Source organism: Xyrauchen texanus, chromosome 43 (assembly GCF_025860055.1).
Source record: "Xyrauchen texanus isolate HMW12.3.18 chromosome 43, RBS_HiC_50CHRs, whole genome shotgun sequence".
Taxonomy (NCBI): Eukaryota; Metazoa; Chordata; class Actinopteri; order Cypriniformes; family Catostomidae; genus Xyrauchen; species Xyrauchen texanus.
Genome location: NC_068318.1, coordinates 7,871,477 through 7,894,349, shown reverse-complemented (window position 1 = coordinate 7,894,349; position 22,873 = coordinate 7,871,477). Strand labels below are relative to the sequence as shown.

Below are 22,873 nucleotides of genomic sequence, written 5' to 3'. Positions count from 1 at the left end.
CTTTGGTGTCCTGGGTGGTTGCTAAGGCATTGCTGGTGGTTGCTACTGTGTTTTGTGTGTTTGCTCAGTTGTTATAATTCAAAGAGTCCACTGCAAGTATTTGTAATATTCTGGTCTCTAAAGCACACATCTTCTCAACAAGTTTTAGCAAGCACCACTGAAAAAACTAAATCTCTATGACATATGAATGAAGTAAATGTTCATAAAAAATTACCAGAAGTCTTATACAATATACAATAGCTATACAATAGTTTATTTTATTTTCAATGTGCTATGAAAGTTTGTAATTTCTCTCAAAGGAGTGCACAGTGTTGAAAGTAGAAAAGTGACATGACATCCAGTTATTAAATTATGTATAATATACAATATAATACACTCTATACAACATCAGCAATATAAAGGATTGAAATATTGCAGTCACATTCATGAGGCTTTTTTATGTTGGTAATAATCCTTAATCATAAGAATATTAACAATGCAATTCGAAAATAAAATTTTCAGTGATGTAGCGTTCTGTGGGTCCTATTATTTAGATCACATTTATAAAGATGACTGACAAAACAAGTTCTCACTCTGTTATGCACAACAAGTTCTCATATAGTCAGGTGAATATCTCAGAATCATGTCTTAGTAATATTTCACTCCAAATGTTTTGAACTGTCTTCCAAATTTAGCATGAAAAGAAATGATCTAATTGATTATTTCTTCTGATTTTGTGGTAAAATATGACCTGCAAATGATATTCACCCAGTCTACAGTATGTACACATCTGTGTACTGACTCAATGCAGTAAATGTAGTCTGAACTCAAACGAAAACATGAAGGCTCCTGAATATCCATAAGCCTTTCAATCAATGTGTTATGACCTCACTCTGATTTCCATATGTATGTAGCTGTTACAAACAAGTGACTCATCCTCATGTGATGTATTGAGTTTATTCGTCATCCACTCGCGTGTATTACGTTTTTATGACCAGCAGAGGGAGCTGTCTGCAGCAGTCTGAAGCAGATCAAAGCACCGAAGTTTAGTTTGTGCATGGATTGCACAGAGCAGGTAAGTGTTTCAGCATAGGTAAGGGGGCCGATGTCACCTGGGTGTGTTGTAGCCATAAAAAGGCACATTTAAACACAGGGAGTAGTTGGGCAGAATGTTGGTGCTGCTGGGCAGTGGGTGAATATAGTAGTGCTCTACCAGTGCGGCTAAAGTAGGAAATGTGATATCTGTCTCCAGGTAAATCCTCTGGTCCTACATGTGAAAAAGAAAGGGCAAAAAACATTAGAAAGGATAAGATCTGTACTAACATTTTGGTCAACATTGTAACATTCGAATATTACAATGGAAATAATTGGAAAATATTAATATTGGAAATAATTATTTCTACATTTACTGCTCATTTTTGGTGAATCAGACTACACTGTTTGTGCTGTATTTTTCACTCTATAGATTAACAGATCAGGCCCATTAGAGTCATTCATTAGGGAATCTGGCTACACTGGTCATACTGTATATTTCGCACTGTTGATTGTGAACAAGAACCCCAAGTATGATCAATTGTAAAAGTGATACTTGTCTTAGAGGTTGTGCATTTAATGTATGTCCCTGCAAAAAAGGCTTATACTGACCTCCTCAAAGAGCCTGTAGTTTCTGGCTTTGTTTATACCTGTGTCCCAAACAACCAGCACCTGCGTCAAAGATGAGAAATGTAATTATATGCAACATACACATACTGTTCACACCCACCACATTTGACAATTGCTAATGCACACAATCTGATTTTAGGGTTATGAATGGTCCCAAAAGTGTTTTGCTCCCGGGACAACAAAGGATGTAATCTGTCGTACTTGGAGAAATGACAGTGTTCCACTATGCATCCACCCTTAATATGTCAAGATGGTTTGGCTGTACCTGGGATGTCTTCCCAGTTCCTGATTTTCGGATGCAGTAGAGACCATTCTGAGGGAAGTTGTATATCTCCTTAAATAATCTGTAATCAGAGAGTAGAAGAATAGTTCATAAAATAATCTGAATCAAAATTGGGATGCAGTGCTTTTCTGATAGGGTGGAAAACAATGCTAAATGGCAAAAATAATGAGCAACTAACTATATATAAAATAAACACGTTTATTGAGTTTAAAAAGGGGTAGAATAAACTTCCGATATATTTTGTAGTTGATGTCAAAGGCTGTGTGTCCAATCAAATTCTACAGTTGTTTGGTGTATATTCATCTATCAGTTGGAAGAAGCGGGCCAAATAAGGCAGGTGCCAATATGGACAGATTGCGTGACATGTCCTCATCCTCAAAAACCATGAACAAAACCATGCAAGGTAAAAGACCCACCGTACATTAAATACTGCAACAACGATAAAAAATCTCGACCACAATGTATTAAAACACCAAAAAAGTACATTCAGCTTGAATGGGAAATGTCATGTGAATTATTTTGCATATTGAATAGAATCCTTTATTTTGGTCACACATTATACAGTGTGTGCATATATACAGTGAAATGTATTAGTTTTTTCACACATCCCAGATAAACTGGGGTCAGAGTGCAGGGTCAGCCATGATACAGCACCCCTGGAGCAGATAGGGTTAAGGGCCTTGCTCAAGGGCCCAACAGTGGCATATTGGTGGTGCTGGGGCTTGAACCCTTGACCTTCTGGTCAGTAACCACTGAGCCACCACTGCGCCTATGCAGCTATGTTTGACGTTACAGATATTTTTATTTAATTTTGTATGATTAACAATTATTGTGTTGGGTTGCCACTTGATGTCCAATGTAAAATCTGGGCCCTGATGCAAAACCAGTTGAGAACCACTTATAGAGGGGAGTCTACTGATACAAAACATGTAGTGTAATTACAACTCTTTTCCACTAGAGAAGAGTACTACAAAGGAAAAATAACTTCATCATTCCTCATGCTCCTGCTAAAACATTCACTTTCTTTAAATGTAAACATTATCCCTTCACAAACAATGCATTTAACAACATATTCTAGTAACGAAATCTTGCAAAAAACATACAAAGTGCTTAATTTACCTTTCAACACTATTTGTCTCTGTCATGTCCACAAAAACTGAGGGAGGCAGTTGCATCTGATGTTGAAAACAAATGAAAAAAGGGAAACGTGTTATTTTTGTAATGCTCATAACAGTTTGCATGCATTCTTGAGATAGACAGCATGACATTATGACAAAATTAGCTTTAATGTCCGGTGACCTGCTTTGCATTTAAATATGACTTATCTTGATGTCTGTTGCAATGGCAAAACATAAGCTAGTTCGAGAAATGTCAATCCCACACAGTCTATTTTAGCTCAGTGTGTCAATGAGGAAGTGACTCATAACATACAGGTTTGACCATTTTTTTTTTAAAGCTGTTCAGTGTCTTACTTTTCTCACAGTGCAAATTAGACTCTCTTACTAAAGATAACCGTGAGCTTGTGTTATGCAACATGCTTTCTATGGTATCTTTAGCTAGTCAAACTAACTGTTAGACACAGTCTTAAGTTAATGGCTATGTTTATGCAAGCAACCTATGGTTCTGCTCTACTGCAGCAGCTGCTGTATGCAACCAACAGTTTAAAGTTCATGGAAAGTGAACATCTTCTCAAAGAACTAGGATGACCAACTGCTCAAGTACAATCCACCAGTGTCAGCGTCACTTAAACATATCTGAATGTCATTATATCAGATAACAAATGATGCTAGAGCTTTTCTTAGAACAGGTGGAGTTCATATTAAGTGTGGAAATATTCCACTGATGGTGTCCACATTTTAAAATCGAACTACTGTTTGTGAAATGTTTCTCAAATAAGTGCCTTTGGATTTCATATTTTGGTATCTAATGCAATGACAGACACTTTTTAAATGAGGAAAACTTACATTTTCATAGTCCTCATCATCTGAGTCTTCGCTATTTCTCCCCTGCGCTCGTTTCTTCAAAGGGTTTTCTTCTACAGAGGAGCGAAAACTCTGTCCATCTGGTGTTGCTCTTCTTAGAAGAAATGATTGATATTTTGTATAAATAATTTCCCACAGTCTTATTGTTACTCAACAGTTAACATATGCAAGAGTTCTGAGGTAAAAATATTTTTTTGCAGTGTGGGTTTTATAGTCAAATTCATCCAGAGCATTTAAATCAGAGATCATGATAAGTTTAGGATTGTTTTCCCTCAAAGAAAATACAAATGGAAAAACACATTTTCTTTATACAAACGCACATGTATCGAATATCACACATTTTTAGCAACACAACTGGCTCAAATTCTAATTGGTATAAAAATCACAAATGAGATCTCTAAAGGGACACTCAGTAATTTTTTAATGCATGTGGTTTTGAACCTCCACTGACACCTAGTGGTGTGGATGCAGAATCATACAAACGCAATAGTTTTCATTTACTGATGCAATTGCAGAAATTCAAAGGGCCTGGGCCTACCCAAATTAGACCCAAGCCCACCTGAATATTAGAGATTATTCTTTGTACATCAAATATACATTTATAAAATAGTTTAAAAAATACATAAAGTCCGATTTCCGAAAGTGTTAAAGAACTGTCTTAATGTGCTGGTTCTCTGTTGTTTTGGGCGAAAAAATTGGGCAAAAACTTTTTCCATCCATTTTTATTGAAGCCCACCCAAAATAAATTTCCTGGCTATGCCCTTGATTCACAGTGAGCCATAATTAATTTAATCCCTGAGTGAAAGTGCACAATTACAGGGCGGTTACTGAGATTAAGCGAGAAATATTTGGCTAGTCATGTCATCATAACATGGCCACCCCCATGAGGGCACCCTCTCCATGTTGAGTAAAACAGCTTTTATAAGGTTACTAATATGAATATAGTCTTCATCTCATGCGAGTGCTCTTGGTTTTATATATACATATGTTTCAAAATTATTATTAATTTCTTTAGAAGTAAATCGAATGAGTATACATTTAAATGGAGAGCAAAACATCTAATAATCTTGTGTCTACTCTAAATTTTCAGAAGAGATCTCAGCATGTCTCAAACTGTGTTCAGTTTGTTGCAAATCTGTAAAGTCTCCTATCTAAAAAAAAGAGCAACATTTCAGCAAAAACATTTTTCCCTGGTTATAGTTATCTGCATTACTTTTAGACTGAACAAAACTCAAACCAGACATGGAAGTTCCTGATGATTACATGGGAATGTAGACACTTACTGGAGTGAGGGTCTACTGGGTTGGGTTGGTATTGGTGGCTTCAGTATCTTGCCAGGAGTTTTGTGACTCAAAGCAGTAGACAGGTGTGGTGAAACTGGCCTGTGATCTGGGGTGGACCTGCCCCCCAGGTGGTGAATAGGAATGGGTGGCTTATTTCCAGTGTTCAAGCGCGCTTTCTGCAAGTTCTCAACGATGGGTAACTTATTCCCCATGATAGATGTATTGGGCTTCTCGCAAATGAGCCTTGTGGAAAAGGATCCCAATGAAGGTTTTGTGCCAGCCAGTGGAGGTGGAGGGGGCATTGGACTCATGGGGCATCTGGTTGGCTGGTGCATATCTGGTTTCTGTAGATGTGGGGCAGGTGGTAGCGGTGGAGGACCATTGTTTTTGGTTGAGCAGGTAGAAGGTTTTTTGAATGGAGGAGGAATTGGAGGTAGCGGGCCCTTAGTTTGGCGGCTGTATCTAGGCAGATCAGGGACAGGGGGTGGTGGGTAAGGTGGAGGTGTAACTGGCGGTCGATCTGGAAAAACATCAAAGAAAAATCTTTGTTCCACTCTGTGGGTCTTCATTGAGGAGAATCAGAATACAGCGAAAATACTGTTCCAAAATGTGTCAATCAAAAATCAAATTAAAGAGATGGCAAAGAAAAAAGCAGTTACCGGGTAACTCTGGGGATCCATTGTGCTCTACGTCCTCTTCATCACTGTCTTCATCTTGCAACACATAATCTAAATTAAATAAAATTATTTTTACTAAATTATATCACACACACGCACATGCACACACACACACTCTCTGTGTTTATAGACAGTATCCAAAATATATATAATTACATTTTATTAGACAATTTGTTCCATAAATGATTATTGTTAAAATATTTTTTATACTTTACTATAAAAATTTTATAGACATATTTGTTAACAATTGAAATGGAAATGAAATTAAAATGAAAGACTAAATATTTGTATTATTATTTATTTATTTTTATTATTAATGTTAAAAGTTTATTTACATATAAATATTTTTTATATGTAATATCAATATAAAATTGTATAATACATTTTAAAGTTTTACATAAGCACATTTTAATAGACAATTTGTAAATAATACATTATTGTTAAATAAATTATTTTATACTTTCAAATAACACATTTTATTGACATATATAATTAGTTACAATTTTAAACTAAATTAAAGTATATATATTTTTTTTAATTAAAAGTTAAAGAATTTAATTTATTATTTTTACATGTAATAAATGTTTAAATAAAATTGTATATAATACATTTTACATAAACATATTTTAATAGACAATTTGTCACATAATTATAAATAAAGTATTTTTATACTTTTCTATAAACATATTTTAACATTATTAAATGAAATGAATTGAAAGATTTTTAAGTGAAATGTTAAATAATTACTTACATTGTTTTTATATGGAATATCTATGTAAAATTATAAAATATACACTACCGTTTTAAAACACTTGACTGAAATGATTCTCATGATCTTAAAAATCTTATGATCTTAAGATTAAGCATAAGGCTTTTGCTTACATTTTTTATATTACCTTTGAAGACAAAAATATAATTGTGCTACCATAACTAATTTATTTCATTATAAAACTAAAATTGAATTAAAAAAAGTTTTTGAAATTGATGACTTGGACCAAATAATAAAGAACAGCAGCCAATAAGTGCTCAACATAGATGGGATCTCCTTCAATACTGTTTAAAAATCATCCCAGCGTGATATCTCAAGAAATTGGTTGAGAAAATGTCAAGAGTTCATTCTAGGCAAAGGGTGACTACATTGAAGATGCTAAAATATGCTAAAAAACACAGGTTTTATTTATTTTGGATTTAGTTTAGTCACAACATTTATAACACAATTAAATATATAAAATAAAGAATGAGTGTGTTTCAAAACTTTTGACCAGTAGTGTACATAAAACATGTTATACTTTTACATAAGCACATTTTAATGGACAATTTGTGATATAATACTACTGTTAAAATAAAATACTACTGTTAAAATGATTAAAATTGCAATTTGTTACTGTTAAATAAAATATTTTGAAATCAAATGTAAAGAATATATATGTAATATCTATGTAAATTATATTTGTTTTACTATTATACAAGCACATACTGTATGCAAATAAACATATTTATATAATTTGTTAAATTGTTACATGAGAATGTTGTCTGTCTAAACCCACAACTGGAGACAACTCTTTTCAAATCCCTGTCTCTCATTTTATACCTGGTTCATCTTCAATATCAGATTCATTGATGTCCAGAGTTTCTTCAGTTGGATTGTAGTCATCCAAGTCATTACTATAAAATACACAAGCAATTCATGAGAAAAGTGACACATAGTTAAAAACTGCAGATGTAGAATTTCTTTAACAAACCCGTTATTATTAGAAAAAGGAAGTGGTGACTTCTGTTATGTGAGAAATTCCAGAGAAAAAGAAGGTAAAAATGGAAGAGAGGTAAAACCCATATTGTGTTTAAATACACTATGTACTAATACAGGCCTACATAATGTACATTGCATTAAAGTAGATCATTTTAGTAGCAAACAGATGAAAGTAAAAGAAAATGTGTGTTTTTTTTTCAGTCATGCTGACATCACAAACTGAGCAATTCATTTGATGCGAGTTGACAGAATGGCAGATGTTACCTTGGAATGTCAGATTTCTTTTTACCATTATAATGGTCTATTTCTTTTCTTAAGTTTCGCATCCATTTCTGTCAGAGATCAAACAAAACAGGTTAAAATTTCACACTCATGTGTTAATGCAATTTAATTGTATTTTTCATATATACACAGTCATCAAAAGGTTGTTCAAATTTGCCTATAGCGAGATATCACCTTTCTCTCATCCTCACTCGCCGCTGAGAAATACCACGTTCTGTGTCTCTTACTGAAGTGGACAATCTTGAAAGGGAAAACATTGCCAGATGTGGTCTCCTCTGCTGCCCGTAAGACTCTAACAATCAATAAAACCATTCTGGTCAGCTGAAAGGGTGGCAATTAATACAATCATTTATAAAATAAATAAACAAACAAATAAAGGTGTATGTGGAAACTGTTCCTATAGAATTTTCACACTGATCTTTTCCATACAATGAAAGATGACAGTGACCAGGGACTGCAATGTTCCAAAAAACGGCTCTTTTATTAAATGTAATGAGGTACTTGGATGCCTTATGTCTGGGAGTGAAAGCATGTCAGACAGTTCTGGGAGGTAGTGGGCAATCAGAATCTGAATATCCTGAGCAACATTTCACGTGATTTGTGTATTCACAAGGTTTGTTGAGGCAAAGCCACAATACTTTTTGATGCACACCTACATAACTAAATAAAAATTATAGTAATATATTCAGTAAATGTGTTTCCACTGTAGTTTATGTGCATGTCTTCTTATTAATTAAAAATGTTCTTATGCACATTTTGGAGAGTTAATTTGCATCTTGTTCTTTCCATTCAACATTTTTTTGCCTAATATCCCAAAATTCATATACAAGTACATGAATGGAAACCCAGCAATTGACATCAAACCTGTTGATACTCCAAATTTGAATATGTGCAATCATAAATCTCATTTGAGAGCTACGTGAGGGGAAGATTTTAAGTTAATAACAACTTAAATTTTGTTCTGTGTAACTCTGTTCCCTAAACAAAGTATAACATACCTTCAGTAGACTTGGACTAAAATGCATATATCGCGTCAGCTACTATTATGGTATTTTTATGGAGCTTTTTTGTCCTTTGTATTGCATTTGTTTTCATTGTATGTGAAAAAAGATATAAGAACGACATCAGGGGGAATAAATGATGACAGTATTTTCATTTCTGGGTGATCTATCTCTTTAAGAAAAAGAACCATATCACTAGTGTCTCAATAAGGCTTATTAGCTCAATATAGGTCTGTCTAATCTAAGAATAGTCTCTGTGCTCTGCTGTATTAATTTAGAGGGCATTTATACCCAACCACAGCAGGAAAAAGTCAGACGCAATAATTACACGTTCAGCCCATGGCACATTGGTCCTGCTCAGGAGGGAACTCAGAGAACTACACCAGGCCCCTAAACAATTTCCATTGCTTTAACTCCATGGAATATACAGCAGCACATTTTTTTTTTTCAGTGAATAGTGACAGATTTTGTCAGCCCCTAACACTAGAAAGTCATGTGGGTTTAGAAGAACATGAGGGTTTTAAATGATGACGGAACTTTTCTTTTTGGGTGAATCTATTTACAGGAAATAGCGATTATGGCCAATTCTTTGCAGAATCGAAACTCAAGCTAAAAATGCCACATTGAAGAATGCACAACTGTCTGTGGACAGGAAGTGGCCAAGGATAATGCAGAGATGGCCACTGGTGAATGTAACATAAATGCTGAAGAGAGGTGGTGTACTCAAACTTTCCACCTATATGAATGACCACAGACACATTAAAACAACATATGAGCAAATGCAGTCGAAGCAGCAAAGGAAACTGATATACACAGTGTGACAGTTTGGTGACTTGGAAAATGCAGTTGTATAACCAACCTGTTATAGCCACTGAGTGAGAATGCACCTTGTGGCACAGCAGAAGTACTGCTCTTGAAATAGTAGATGCAGCCTTTGTGGATTATAATGAATCGAAGAGGCCCTGTCGGATTAGAAGACAGTCAAAATTTATCTCAGCAAGCCACATAAAACATCCCAATAAAAGATTGGTACTATGGTAGAACTTTTATTTTATTATCACTTGAATATTGTGGGCAAAATACAACTTAGTTAGGCCACGTCCACATTAATACGTATGCATTGATTTTGCTACATTTACACTTCTTATCTAAACTAGAATGTCATATTTCTCCAGCAGTTTCAATAACACTCTACATTCACGAAAATTATGATGTTTTCAAATGAAAAAGGATTAGTCTGGATGGGGCCATCCAACCACCCACAATCTCCACCTTCCCACCCCCATAGGCCTCCATTATAAGTGCATTATTGTACAGTAAATGTGTTTTTTGTTTGTTTTTACAAACTGATGGACAATGTTATTTTGAGCTTAAAGTTGCACTCAGTAACTTTTTGCTCATGTCATCTTGGACTTACAGTGACACCTAGTGGTGTGGATGCAGCATCATTCAAAATCAATAGTTTTCAGTTACAGATGCCATTGTAGAAATTCACTATTCACAATCAGCCATGATTAATTTAATACAAGTGTCCAATAACAAGACAGATCCTGAGAATAGGCGAGTAGTATTCAGCTGGTCATGTGATTCTAAAATGGCCTGCCCCATGTAGAATAAAACAGCTTTTATAAGGTTTCTGATATGACTGGAGTGTTCATCTCATGTGAGTGGTCTTGATTTTATACATATGTTTCAAAATTTCAATTAAATTCTTTAGGAGTAAAACTTTTTAATGGGGAAAACATTACTGAGTGCACCTTTAAGTTGTTTTTATACCGGAGTATTATATTAACGCCAGCCAGAAAAGAGTGCTAATTCTTCTCTTTCTTTATCTGAGATAATGTACTGTAAGTTTGAAGTTTCTCTATCACTATGCATCACTCACATTTCATTAGGCTGATCTGGCTGCCTCCTTTTTTGTGAAGGTATCCAGATGTGGTCACTCCTCCTGGCATGGTGAGCAGATTCTGAGCTCCAATAGCCATCATGGGAATGGGCCAGGAGACTGGTGAATCAGACATGTTTCTATAATCAAGAGGAAAGATTTAATAAATATAACTATATATTATTATAGCTCATATTGGCTAATGTGAAAATACCAAACAGTTTGCTGCATATATGAAACAAGTACTACTTGAATTAAAGTGCTATTGTGCTAAATTTCACAATTAGGAACAAAAAGAGAGTGGTATTTCCATGTGTAAAACTTGCCACCAGGATGCTAGGATGTTGCTGTGTGGATGCTAAGATTTGTTTGAGTGGTTAGCATGTTGCTATTCCATTGATAGGGTGTATGTATATTTATATATATATATATATATGATATACTTGCGCAAATGTGAAATATTCCGACTAATGTTATACTTATTTTGTGCAATCTGCCAACCATGCACGCTCTCGCTTTCCCCTTTGAACAAATTTAGCTATCTCTAGTGCAATATTCTGCTTAAGGAAAAGTGTTATACGGACACACTGTGTCCATTCTTGAGGATGCTTGTGATGTTTGGTGCTACTAATTTTAAAGGTAAACCAACTCAGTGATTAAATTACATTTAAAAGTAGATCTCGGCATCATTGACGCACGGAGGGGTAATCACTGACATGCGAGCAAAAGCAAGCGAGAGATGAATATGCATATGCATTTTTTATTTGTGCAATTTATAAATGCTGAAGTCCCCTCGCACCTGTATGTTAATCTAACTCTTGCGGTAATCATTTATCATAGTCATGTAGCCTGTTTTATTCAGTTGTATGCTGAATGGAAAGTCAAACCATTGATGAGACCCGCATCATGACACTTTTAGTGTGTAAATTGGTAATGTTTTGAGAATAAAATAAGTAAACTCGCCTGCTTTGCTTCAAACGTTAAAAGTTCTAGAATTTACAATGTATTTATTTTTATTATTAAAACAGAACCCTGATGTAGAGAGTGTTAAATTGAATAATAAATTAACAGGAAAGTAGAGATGGTAAATAAATAGTTTATAATAAGCTCAACTTTTATTCAGTTTTTTAATGCCTGATAGAAAATTATCCACCTTTGTAGAGCAATACAGTACTTTAGGCAATTGCAGAATTGTCCCATTAGTCACATATACATGTCAGAAAATAGAGTCCTATTTCTGGGCTTAAAAGACACAAAAATCAAATTAATATAGAACATTGTATCTCAAAAGGAATACAATGTGGCCTATGCACTACTTAAAGGGTTCACCCAAAAATCATTTTTCAACAATTTACTCACCCTCAAGCCATCATAGTTGTAAATTACTTTCTTCTTTCAGCCAAACACAATCGGAGATATATAAAAAAATATCCTGGCTCTTCCAAGCTTTATAATGGGAGTGAATGGTGCCTTAGATTTTGAAGCCCAAAAAAGCGCATCCATCCATCAAAAAAGTAATCCATATGGCTCCAGAGGGTTAATAAAGGCCTTCTGAAGTGAAGCAATGCTTTTTTTGTAAGAAAGATATCCATATTTATAACTTTATTAACTATAATCACTGGCTTCCATAACGGCCGTCTGTGCATTCAAAAGAGAGTAGAGTTCTGGCGTATGATGTAGGCGTATTATGATTGAAAAGTGATGACTGCGGAAGCGTGCATTGTTTACAGCAAATGAAAATGGCAAAAAGAAGTGAGTTGTTTGAGCTACACTGTAGATTTGCATTAGTCTTAAAATGGTGCGTTCGTGGGTCTATCCAGTCATTCCAATTGTCCATTCATTGCAGCAAACACACTCAGCCTCTGTTGGCATTACCTCACATTTCCTGCATGAGCACCACCATGTCTCCTGTGCTCTCAGTCTAACAGATTATTTTGTTTGTGCCGTTGCTGCAGCCTCCTCCATCTCCCAGAGTTCCTGGTTTGTGTACTCCGGTTCAAACAAATAGGTCTGGGTAAAAAACTCAATCTTCTCTTCTCTTATATCAAAATCCTGTGACATTTTTTTTTTTTTAAATCATCATTGTTGTCTTCTAATTCATGACCGGTGTTTTGTTTTGCTCTATCCTCTGCACTTCCGCATTCGTCACTTCTCACCGGAGCTTACACTATCCCTACGTCATATGCCAGAACTCGATTCTCTTGTGAACATGCGAACGGCCATTAACGGAAGCCAGTGATTATAGTTTATAATGTTAGAAATATGGATATTTTTCTTACAAAAACGCATCATTTCACAAGTCCTTAGTTAACCCCATGGAGGATGAATTAACCACTCATATGGATTACTTTTTTGATGGATGGATGCGCTTCTTTGGGCTTCAAAATCTAAGGTACCATATACTCCCAGTATAAAGCTTGGAAGTAATAATATGATTATTAATTCATGTCACTTTTTGCCCTCTTCCTCACACAATATGACATCAAAACTATTTTACTATAGCACATCACTTGTAATGGAGGTCGGTTTTGTTCATTTAAAACTCACTAGAGCATTAACCTTCAAAACCTAATCTGTTAGGGAGAGCATTTAATCGCATTTAGCACACACAGTGAACATTTTACCTAGAAAATGCCTTGATAAGTGCAATTAAAGGGATAGTTCTCCCAAAAAGCAGTTAAATTAATGTCTTCTAAAGCAATACGATTGCTTTTGGTTTGAAAAAGATCAATATTTAAGTACTTTTTAACTAGAATCTATTGCTTCTGGTAAACTTCACGAGAGCTCTGAGTCTCTTGTCTTCTCTCGGTTGAGAAATCCAGGATACGCACACAAACAATCCATTGTGAGTTAAGAAACAGATACAAATACATCTAAACCAAAACCAACAAATCTTCTGAACAATGTTCCTCCTACTCAATTGTAAACAGTGCTGCTCTTCCAGGTGTGTCGCATTAGCATTGGTATTCACAAGAAAATGCCAACGCGATTACGTCACACATGCATACCACTGCTGACCGGAAGCAAAGCTTTTAGGTTAAAAAGTACTTAATTACTTATCTTTTTCACACCAAAAGCAATCATGTCACTTTAGAAGATTTAAATTTAGCTGGAGTAGTATGGATGACTTTTATGTTGACTGCCTGTTCTTTTTGGAGCTTTAAGAATTGGATCACCATCCACTTGCATTTTAAGGACCTACTGAGTTAAGATATTGTTCTATTTTTATTCAAACGTGTTCTGCTTAACACAGAAAGTCATACACACCTGGGATTTCATGTAGGTTATGAGAGAATTTTCGTTTTTGGGTGAACTAACCCTTTAACCACATAATGTCATTTTGCAAATATTTCACCACAGTCACGTAATTTTCATCAGATCAGGCTGAATGCTGTGGGACGAGTTACAGTGCTGATGGTATATAAGTAGGGTTAGGGGTTTTTCACAACCTAAGTAATATTAGTAATAGTGCTTGCCAAGCACCATTAATAATCAAACGACATCTAGACAAGTACAAAGGGAAAATATTGAAATCATAATTACAGACATAACAAATTTCAAGGACATTATTCTGCTTAAATCAACAATATGCTCAGTCAAAACACAGAGATGAGACAGTCTATAATAATAAAAAATGAGAAGAAAAAAAAAAAAACTTTAAACTGTGATCCAAGGAGCAATAACAGGAACCAGAACAAAATTCCATCTGAATCTCCACCATTTCCACACAGCATATTAGTAAAGTCAATTCTCTGGCATATCACAACATACAGTAATCAAATAATAGTGTGTAATCATGAACAGCTTTTCTTTATACTACATCCATGATAATAATAACACAACTACACACAAACTTCCTCAATATCCCACCCACACACATAATTCCATATAAGAATGACCCGTTCCAAAAAAAAACACTCCTCCTTTCCTGGTGTTAAAGCTTACCTATTGCTGACACATCTTCTAATGTTCTGCACTGTTCTACTCTCTTTAAACATACTCCTAGACGTAGAAGAGACTTGAGATCACCACAACTTTGAGAACATATTGTTCCCCACCACAGCATTTACAGCTATCTCCAAACCTCCAAGAAAACCCTTGAATCTAGCCAGGACAGGAAACTCCACATATCCTCTGGAAAGTTCAAGCCCCTCCTGGGTGGATGAGTCTACTGCAAGTTTTCAAATGAGTTTGATCTTCCCTTCCGGCACATAACACTTCATGTCTGAGTCAATTTTAGATGGTAAAAGAAGAAAAGTCTATCTGATTTCCTTCGTATTACTCTAAACCTGGGTGGAGTGCAGATAAGACTTATCCCAAGAGACATTTACAACCTAAAAGCTAAACAAAATGACATACAGTTGTGCATCCAACATCTATGATGGTGATTTGACAAGGGAAATCCCATATAAATATATGCAACCAAAGAATTATAGTCTGTGAGCATGCTTGTGGCAAAGAGGATGCTATCTTGGAGATAAGTAGACGTTTACTGGGGCACAGTATTGTGGAGTCAGCAAAATGTACTCCTGACCTTCATACAGACTTGACCTAGGAAATTAAAAGACTAGCAGCAGCATTTTATCTGCATTGTTGTGTACAATCTGCAACTGATTACAGTTATTTTCCTTTTGCCAGCTGTTGTCAATGAGCCCATTTACATGCACACCAATATGCTGATAATTTGCAAAAATTTGCTTATTAAAAAAAACACAAATAAAAACAGACAAAGCAAGAAATCCATGTTTACATGAGATTTGAAATAATCGAGTTATTCTCTGCTTTAGATGCCAAACCGTGAAGAGGTATGCACACAACACTTTGCACATTGAATAAGCTGGTATGAAAGCCATGAACATGAAATCGGTGTAATGGGCAAAAATGTACCATTGTTAATTGGTTTACTCTTACGGTGTTTTTGACATTACACCGATAAAGTAACGCTGTTAAATGCGTTTACATGACCACACATGTTGTCGGCTTATTAAGCATAATCAGTGTAAGATCTTCCATGGAAACATGCTTAATGATAAACCTTTTAAACAAAGATTAGTATTGCAACAAACAGATTCAAATAAACATCTAAACATGTTAATTACATTTTGCTAAATGATTTTTACATGGCTCGTTGTATGTATCACAGGAGTTTCCGGGTGTAACGGTAACCAGCTGGTCCATGATGGCTGTGCAGTGTGTAAACCTCACTCTCCTGGCCAAACAGATGCACTAGCGACCGAGGCAAGAGGCCATATGGCTTTTCTAGGTTTGAAATGAACATCAGCCAAATGCGGATTTTTCATGCAGAGTATTTTGCTGATGTACCAGCCACTGTGGAAGGTGACCTGTAAGACTTCTCGGAGTTATATATTACAAGAAATTAGACACAAAGATTCCTGCACAAAGATAAACAAATTCGATAAGAACACACATTTGGCAGCATTTTTGGTGAACACAGGGGAATTTTTTTAGACTTATTTATTATGATGATTATTGTAATCATCTTTATTATATTTATAATTGTCTTTAGTTCTTAATTTGCACGTCTTTCCGTATACTGATGCTTGCGTGATGGCAAATGGGGCCATTGAAGATGGTAAATGTTTGGATTTGGAAAGGTGGTTATATAGAAGATTTTTTAATCACTTCTATTTTCTTTTAATTTAAAGTGCAATTTTAATTTAGAAATACCTTTTGTTTAAGTTTTTTGTGTTTCAATAAATGTATTTAATTTTTAAAGCAAAATCAATAAAGCAAAAATATTCAACGACCTTGGGGGTTGACCATGTAATCAGATATCACAATATTTTAAATACGATTAATATTAAAATAGTTTTTACATATTACTCAGCCAAAAAGGTAAGTCAAATGTTTCATGAACAATTGTAAAATAAATAAAAAAAAATGTATGTTATGGAGACCCGCACAAACGCATGTGCTCAATTCCATATTGCAACGTTACATATGCGTTGCATATTTGTTTGTTTTTGACTAGTCTATGGGCAATATAAACCTTTTATTGTATTGAAAAACTTTGTTTTTGAAAATAGTAAATTATTTGTTTGTGGTATGTCTCTTTCGAAAAAATGTATCAACCAAAAATAAAAACAAATGGCTCAAAAATGGTTGCATTATAATACATGCCATAAATGATTTCTGTTACCAATCATTTTATTTATTTTACATGAAAATAAGTACATTTAATGCTAAGAAATTGAGAAATCAAACAGTTCTGCATGATATCATAATAATCAGGGCCGGAGTGGCAATCGGGAAGATCGGGAGAATTCCTGCTGGGCTGGTCAAAAATTGGGCCGGTAAGATCCACATATTGATTGACAAACTTTCATCATATGTCGAATAACAATTGCAAGCAGTCTGTAACATCCGGCATTTAAAGGATCAGAATTGCGTTCCGTATTATAGTGGACACAGTCTGTATTTTATCATCTCACACCCAAACAAATGAGAGAGTATCCTGTGAGAGACAAAACTGATGTTGCTGATGTTGCTCCACTTCATCACAGGGAAGGATCATGGAAGATCTATCGAGAACAGGTAAACTACTAATAGCTGAATGGATGAATGTGCTTCAGGAACAAGATCATCACAAAAATTTAAATTATTAAATTAAATGCCTTATTTAGCAACAAGACAACTGTAATTGATAAATGTCACAAAAATGGTTTGGTGGTAATATTACAGGCCAATCATCCATCAGCTATCTAACTCATATATCCATGCTTCACTAAAACCAGTTTGCCTTGACAATGTAAATGGAGCATCCCATTGGTGTTATCAGTATTTAATATAAGTTCTCACAATTTTGGAAGAAAATGTTCTTAGTGCAATATATGAATATAAGAATATACTGTATTTATTCTGAGAGTAAAAACCGATAAAGAAGTTGCCAAATTCAGTTTCAGGACGTTTTAACATATTCAGGAATGTTATGTGGACCTTTAAATATTGCCCTACTTACATTGTGAAAACTGAACATTTCATTGTCCCACAACCACTATGCAACATTTGGAAAGCATTTTCAAAACATTAATTTATTAGCTGGGTTGCTAGTAAAAAGATGTCATAATAACAACTAGTGACCAACTGGGACATGAACGGGTTACTAAAAATCGAATTATGAGTCGAGGTGGAAGCCCCCTGTAAAAACTAGAGCAAGGTTTTAAATATTAAGCAACCAGACACTGCAAGCCATTACTGTTCAATTGATATTTGCAAAGCTTATTAACAAGTTACAGTATGTTGGTGTACATATCTGTACCCCACACCCTCTATCTCAGATTTAGTCTATATGTAGTCAAGCAGGCCTCCATATCTGTTTATCCATAATCTGTATTTTACCATATCGTTTTTCCTAAACTTTCTCCAATTGCTCCAGGATCATGTAATTTCAAATATCTGACAGTTGACTTCATCTTAGGTTGATTTATTGTAAAACGACAATAGAAGTTTGCTAACTGTTTTAAAACCATGGTGCACAGTCATGTATATTTTTCAGCACTTTGTTTTTCAGAAATTTCAGTTCAGTGTCTACAAATCTGTTGATTGCTCAGAGGTTTTATGTACTGTTGTCTGAGGTACATTTTCCACTTATCCTTAGATGGCATGCCCCCGAACCGCCCACAGTCCATTCACTGACCATATTGCACACATAATGAGAAGTACTTGCCAGAATCACAAGCTCTGATTTACCTAGCTGGCTTTATGCAATTCCACACCAAGGCCACCTGCAAACAAAGTTGTTTTTAAAAAGGTATCAGGCTACTACAGTACTAGATTTCAGTAGATTTGCCAAAGTTTACAAGGTTAGTGGCCTCAACATTTACGAAAGATACTTAGAGTTTTGTTTGAGCAGGTAAACTATATGTATATATTCACAAGCAGAGCTTTATATTCTGCTTGATTTCCAGAAATAATTGGTACATATTCGTTTTGGAAGACATTTCTCATTTGTCTGTGTTTTCCTTTCAGCCATTCATGGACTAAGACTGTTGTGCTGTTATTCAGATTACATGTTTCCATGTTTGTCTATTATTGTAGCATCAACGATTTCAGATGCACCGCCCCTAAAAGCCAAATAAAAACTAAACAAGCTGGTTTTTGACTTGGTGTATTGGTTGCTATATTCGGTTGTCCATGTTGCTGATTGCACAGTATGCGTGAATCCAAATTTCATTTGTGTGGACTGTCCGTGTGCAGTCCAGATTTTCTTGACACACGCACAGTCCTCTTCTGTATGTACAGTCGGCGCAGCCTCCTCCGGTTGACTGTACTAAAAGAGAATCACAAAGCAGTCCTTGTGTACATGGGCCAAACACCTTTGTATTCGCTCGAGTGTACATTTAAAGGCAACACATTCAATCAGGTGCAATCCCATTTGGAATGCAGAAAAACAAAGTATACCAGGGCCTTTACATGTGACATTTTGTGGTCCAAGTACATGGTTCTTGGCCAGTATAAGATGCAAAGTTGACCAGACTTCATGCTGATAGTCAAAACATCTGGCTACGTGATACAAATCTTACACTTACTCTCAGTGTGCAGTCTACAATGTTTCTGAAAAGCATCAATCACACATAAGTTTTATAAAACATATAAAAGCATATTTCTTTTTTTATTTCGTAATCTCAGGTTCACAGTCTTACTGAGATGACAGTTCCCTATTATGTTAACTGTTATAAACCACAGGTAAGAGAAGAGGCTGTGGGCAGCAGTTACAGTTATTATTCTTGGAATTTGTCTCTTTCTTCCTCTATTTCCTGTCTCCTAATATGTGCAGATCACTTATAAAACGGATGTCCTTGTAAGTGCAGCTTGAGCAATGATTTAAATAAAACTTGTGATGATGTACGCATGTATCAAAATCCATCAATGACAGATTAAGTTCCTTTCAAAAATCTACCCACACAGGTTAGTGAATGCATCATAGTTTCACACTCAGTGGCATGTGCCCCCACATTATAATGTATACAAAAGTGTATCCTGTTTAAAAAGGTCATGTAAACACCTTTTTTGCTTTCAGGGGGTGGGAGTCTAGAGGTCAAGGTGTGATGATGAGTAATATCCATATTGTGCCACTGAGTACAGAACTTAACCATTGGTTTCTGTGCTGGGGCTGTAACTTCAACTTCCTTTAAATAACATTGGATTAAAAACACTTGCTAAAGGATTGTTTTCTTAAAGCTGAAGTGTGCAATATTTTTAAAGTTAAAATATCTCCCCTATCTCAGCTTAACATTCTGTGACATCTATAAGTACACCATTTGTTAATTTTCTTGAAAAGTGTGACAACGTTGTCTCTGTGGCGCTTTCCAAAAAATGACTCTGTTTGTGTACACATTCCAATCAGTCTGACACAGTTTGGGGTTGGATTGTCTGTTATCTGACCAATGGCAGACAGAGGAGAAAGGTTTGGGAAACTTTTTAAAAAACAATCATTATTTTTGTAATTCAGATTGGTGACATTAACGGTACAGAAATTAGCTCAAATTAAATTCTGCCACAAAGCCACATGAGTTCAACTGTTTACATTTTGAAAATCCAACTAAATATGCTACACTAATAGGAGAGTTGGAGGGGTGCAAGGGGTTTTGTTACTTACTTGACTTTTGTTGACATTAAACTGAGCCGTTGTCATGAAAATCTTCACACACGTCAGTCTGATCACACTGTGAGTTCGACAACTAGAAGTCAAAATTCTGCTGCTAAACTTGGTCTATGCTTCCCAATATTCAAACCATGGCTTCCAGGGACCGAAGGTGGAAGTACCATTGAGCCTTTTCAGGGTGAAATGTCCACAGTGTGGCACCTGAGGTGAGTTGTATTTTTAGTTGTACAGTAAATTATGTCATAAAATCAATAGGAATGCATATTTTATTAACTCAACCCCCAACTCCAACCCTAAACCTAACCACAAATGAAATAATGAGTGAAAACATAATTTGAGAGAGAAAATTCAACCTCCGAATCATGCTCACCATTGTTTAAGCAAAGGCTTTAATTTACTGTTTCCATGGGACTAGAACCCATGTCTCGAAGATTGTTTTCACAATCACTAGCACCACAGGGAACACGTTTGAATTGATGCTAAAATAGTCAGTAAGTCAGCAGAATGAGGTAGATCTCAGGGTAAAAGAACATTCAGAAGCAGCGTTTCGAATTCCCATGTGATCATATTGCACATCTTATTGTCTACAGGCAGTATACAAGCAACATCTACCAACTTTCAAGGGTGTGATACATTGTTTTCTACAATTGTGATTGCTGGATAAACATTCATTCCACCTTTGTGCATTGAAAAGACAGTGTAAACACTGTAAACACGGCTTTTCTTACGATTCACCCAGCCCCACACATTTTTGACCCCAAAAGCAGAGAAGCCAAACTCTACCTATATGGCTACACAGTAGCCAACGATTAAAGAAGTTATTTTCAGTCAAACACTGGACTTTAGATTGACACTTTTGTCAGAAAAGCTTCACACTCCTGCAACCATCCTGACACTAGCCCACAATTTTGACCCCCAAAATTGTGGGACACATTTTTCTGTTAATCTGAAACTAGTTTCACTTTGATTTATATTGACATTTTTATATTTTAAGGACTAGTGAAATTCTCAAGAAGTCAAGAAATTGACAGAAAATAATTTGTGACATAATGCACTTGGTTCGTTCATCAATGTAGCTGTAGACAAACAGATGGTGTTCCAGCAAGATAAAGGTAGCAAGGTAAAAAAAAACCTCATACTTACTTGATATTTTGATTTTGAATGCACATCTTTGCACAAGACTGTTGTGAATGAGCAAAGGATCGCTTTTTTTTCATCAAATTCATTCGTGAAGGCTGTTGTTTGTCACCATGTTCTCTGGTTGATGCTAAGCATACGGTCGGAAGTTAAACGAGTCTGTTTAGGCTTCAGGCACAACTGAAAGAGTGCTGAGAAGCAGAGAAAGCCTATGATCTTAGCATCATGCACACTGCAAGTCATTTCCTCTAAGAGCCCATATTGGTGCACTCTTTGTCTATGTTCGAATGTCACTTCCTTATGGTTGCTGTACTGACAAACTGATTGGCCAGTGAAGGACTGTTCTTGGGATTTGAGGACTTGGGACTTTCCACATCCTTTAACATGAAATTACGTAATCTGATAGACTACTAGTCTAACAAACTTGTGACAGTGTTAGTTGCAGTGCAACAGTGTACGATTCCTTGAAATGTCCTTGAACCGTATACAACTTCTAGAAATATTTTAGAACAGTGTGCAACCTCTAGAAATTTCCAAGAATGGTGGACTAAAATAAATCTTCAAAGGTCAAATGTATGCCTCTTCATATATTCAAGTTCTATAAGACTGCCAAAACCAGAAAATGCTGGCTAAAATGTGTCCAAGCTTGTAATTCTATATGTTTATATTTCTAAAGAAATCTCTATTTGATGATTACCATTTAATTAGATGCATTTAATCAGCTGTTCCTGTATCTTAAGTAGGATAGATGATACCTACTTAAAACTGATTGGCCAGTGAAGAAAATTTTCATTTTGAACTCAACGACATTTATTAGTTCTCTGTTTAATGTCTACCGGTAATCTGTTATTTTCTGTAGAGGTTCAGGTGGTGATACTTTTGTATTTTTGGCCAGCTAAAATATGAACCTCACCTATATCAATTTTCATCAAAGATATGTCCTGTTGTTACTGTTAAACTGGAAGCACCACTCTGGGTTCTGTTTTAGTTGGCCAACAAAAAATAAAACCAGGATGAAACAGATCACTTTGGGGGTATTTACACTTGGTCACTTCATGCTTTTTTACTGATTGGATTGCTATCTGATTGAATAAGCAAATGCCGTTTACACTTGGCAACATAAATATGTCTCCACCAAAGGAATATAAATCCGATCTTCAATTTCTACCACTACATTCAAATAAAACAGAGCTCACTTCAGTGAATATGCTAATGCTAGGCAGCGAGTAAAAAAAAAAAAAGATTTATTACAGCAAAGAATGCAAAAGAAGTGCTGCACAGGGTGTGAAATCTCTTTGGTTGCTTGGGATAATTAAGCTCAAAAACA

At 35.4% G+C, this 22,873-nt stretch overlaps 1 protein-coding gene across 3 annotated transcripts; it reads right to left on the bottom strand.

The window, feature by feature from the left end:
• On the bottom strand, positions 1–21,780 carry LOC127635537 (SH3 domain-binding protein 2-like). Of its 3 annotated transcripts, none has more exons than XM_052115629.1 (13): positions 21,553–21,780; positions 10,785–10,924; positions 9,759–9,861; positions 8,073–8,190; positions 7,881–7,948; positions 7,458–7,531; positions 5,849–5,917; positions 5,190–5,709; positions 3,889–4,000; positions 3,044–3,099; positions 1,907–1,985; positions 1,624–1,683; positions 1–1,246 (listed from the first exon to the last, which is right to left on the bottom strand). In XM_052115629.1, exons 1-13 carry the CDS (start codon positions 21,633–21,635, stop codon positions 1,088–1,090), a joined length of 1,641 nt encoding a protein of 546 aa, XP_051971589.1. In that variant the 5' UTR covers positions 21,636–21,780; the 3' UTR covers positions 1–1,087. The 3 variants fall into 3 exon arrangements, with proteins under 3 accessions (XP_051971589.1, XP_051971590.1, XP_051971591.1); XM_052115630.1 differs by having other exon boundaries at positions 3,889–3,997; XM_052115631.1 differs by lacking the exon at positions 21,553–21,780 and adding an exon at positions 14,730–14,854.
• Positions 21,781–22,873: the final 1,093 nt, after the last annotated feature.

Excerpts from the sequence above, each read along its gene's own strand:
- LOC127635537 (XM_052115629.1), bottom strand. The coding sequence starts at position 21,635 with ATGAATTTGATGAAAAAAAAGCGATCCTTTGCTCATTCACAACAGTCT. Across the intron at positions 7,532-7,880 it reads AAGAAATCTGACATTCCAAG|TAATGACTTGGATGACTACA; the intron begins GTAACATCTGCC and ends TGTATTTTATAG. Across the intron at positions 1,986-3,043 it reads GAGACAAATAGTGTTGAAAG|ATTATTTAAGGAGATATACA; the intron begins GTAAATTAAGCA and ends CTCTGATTACAG.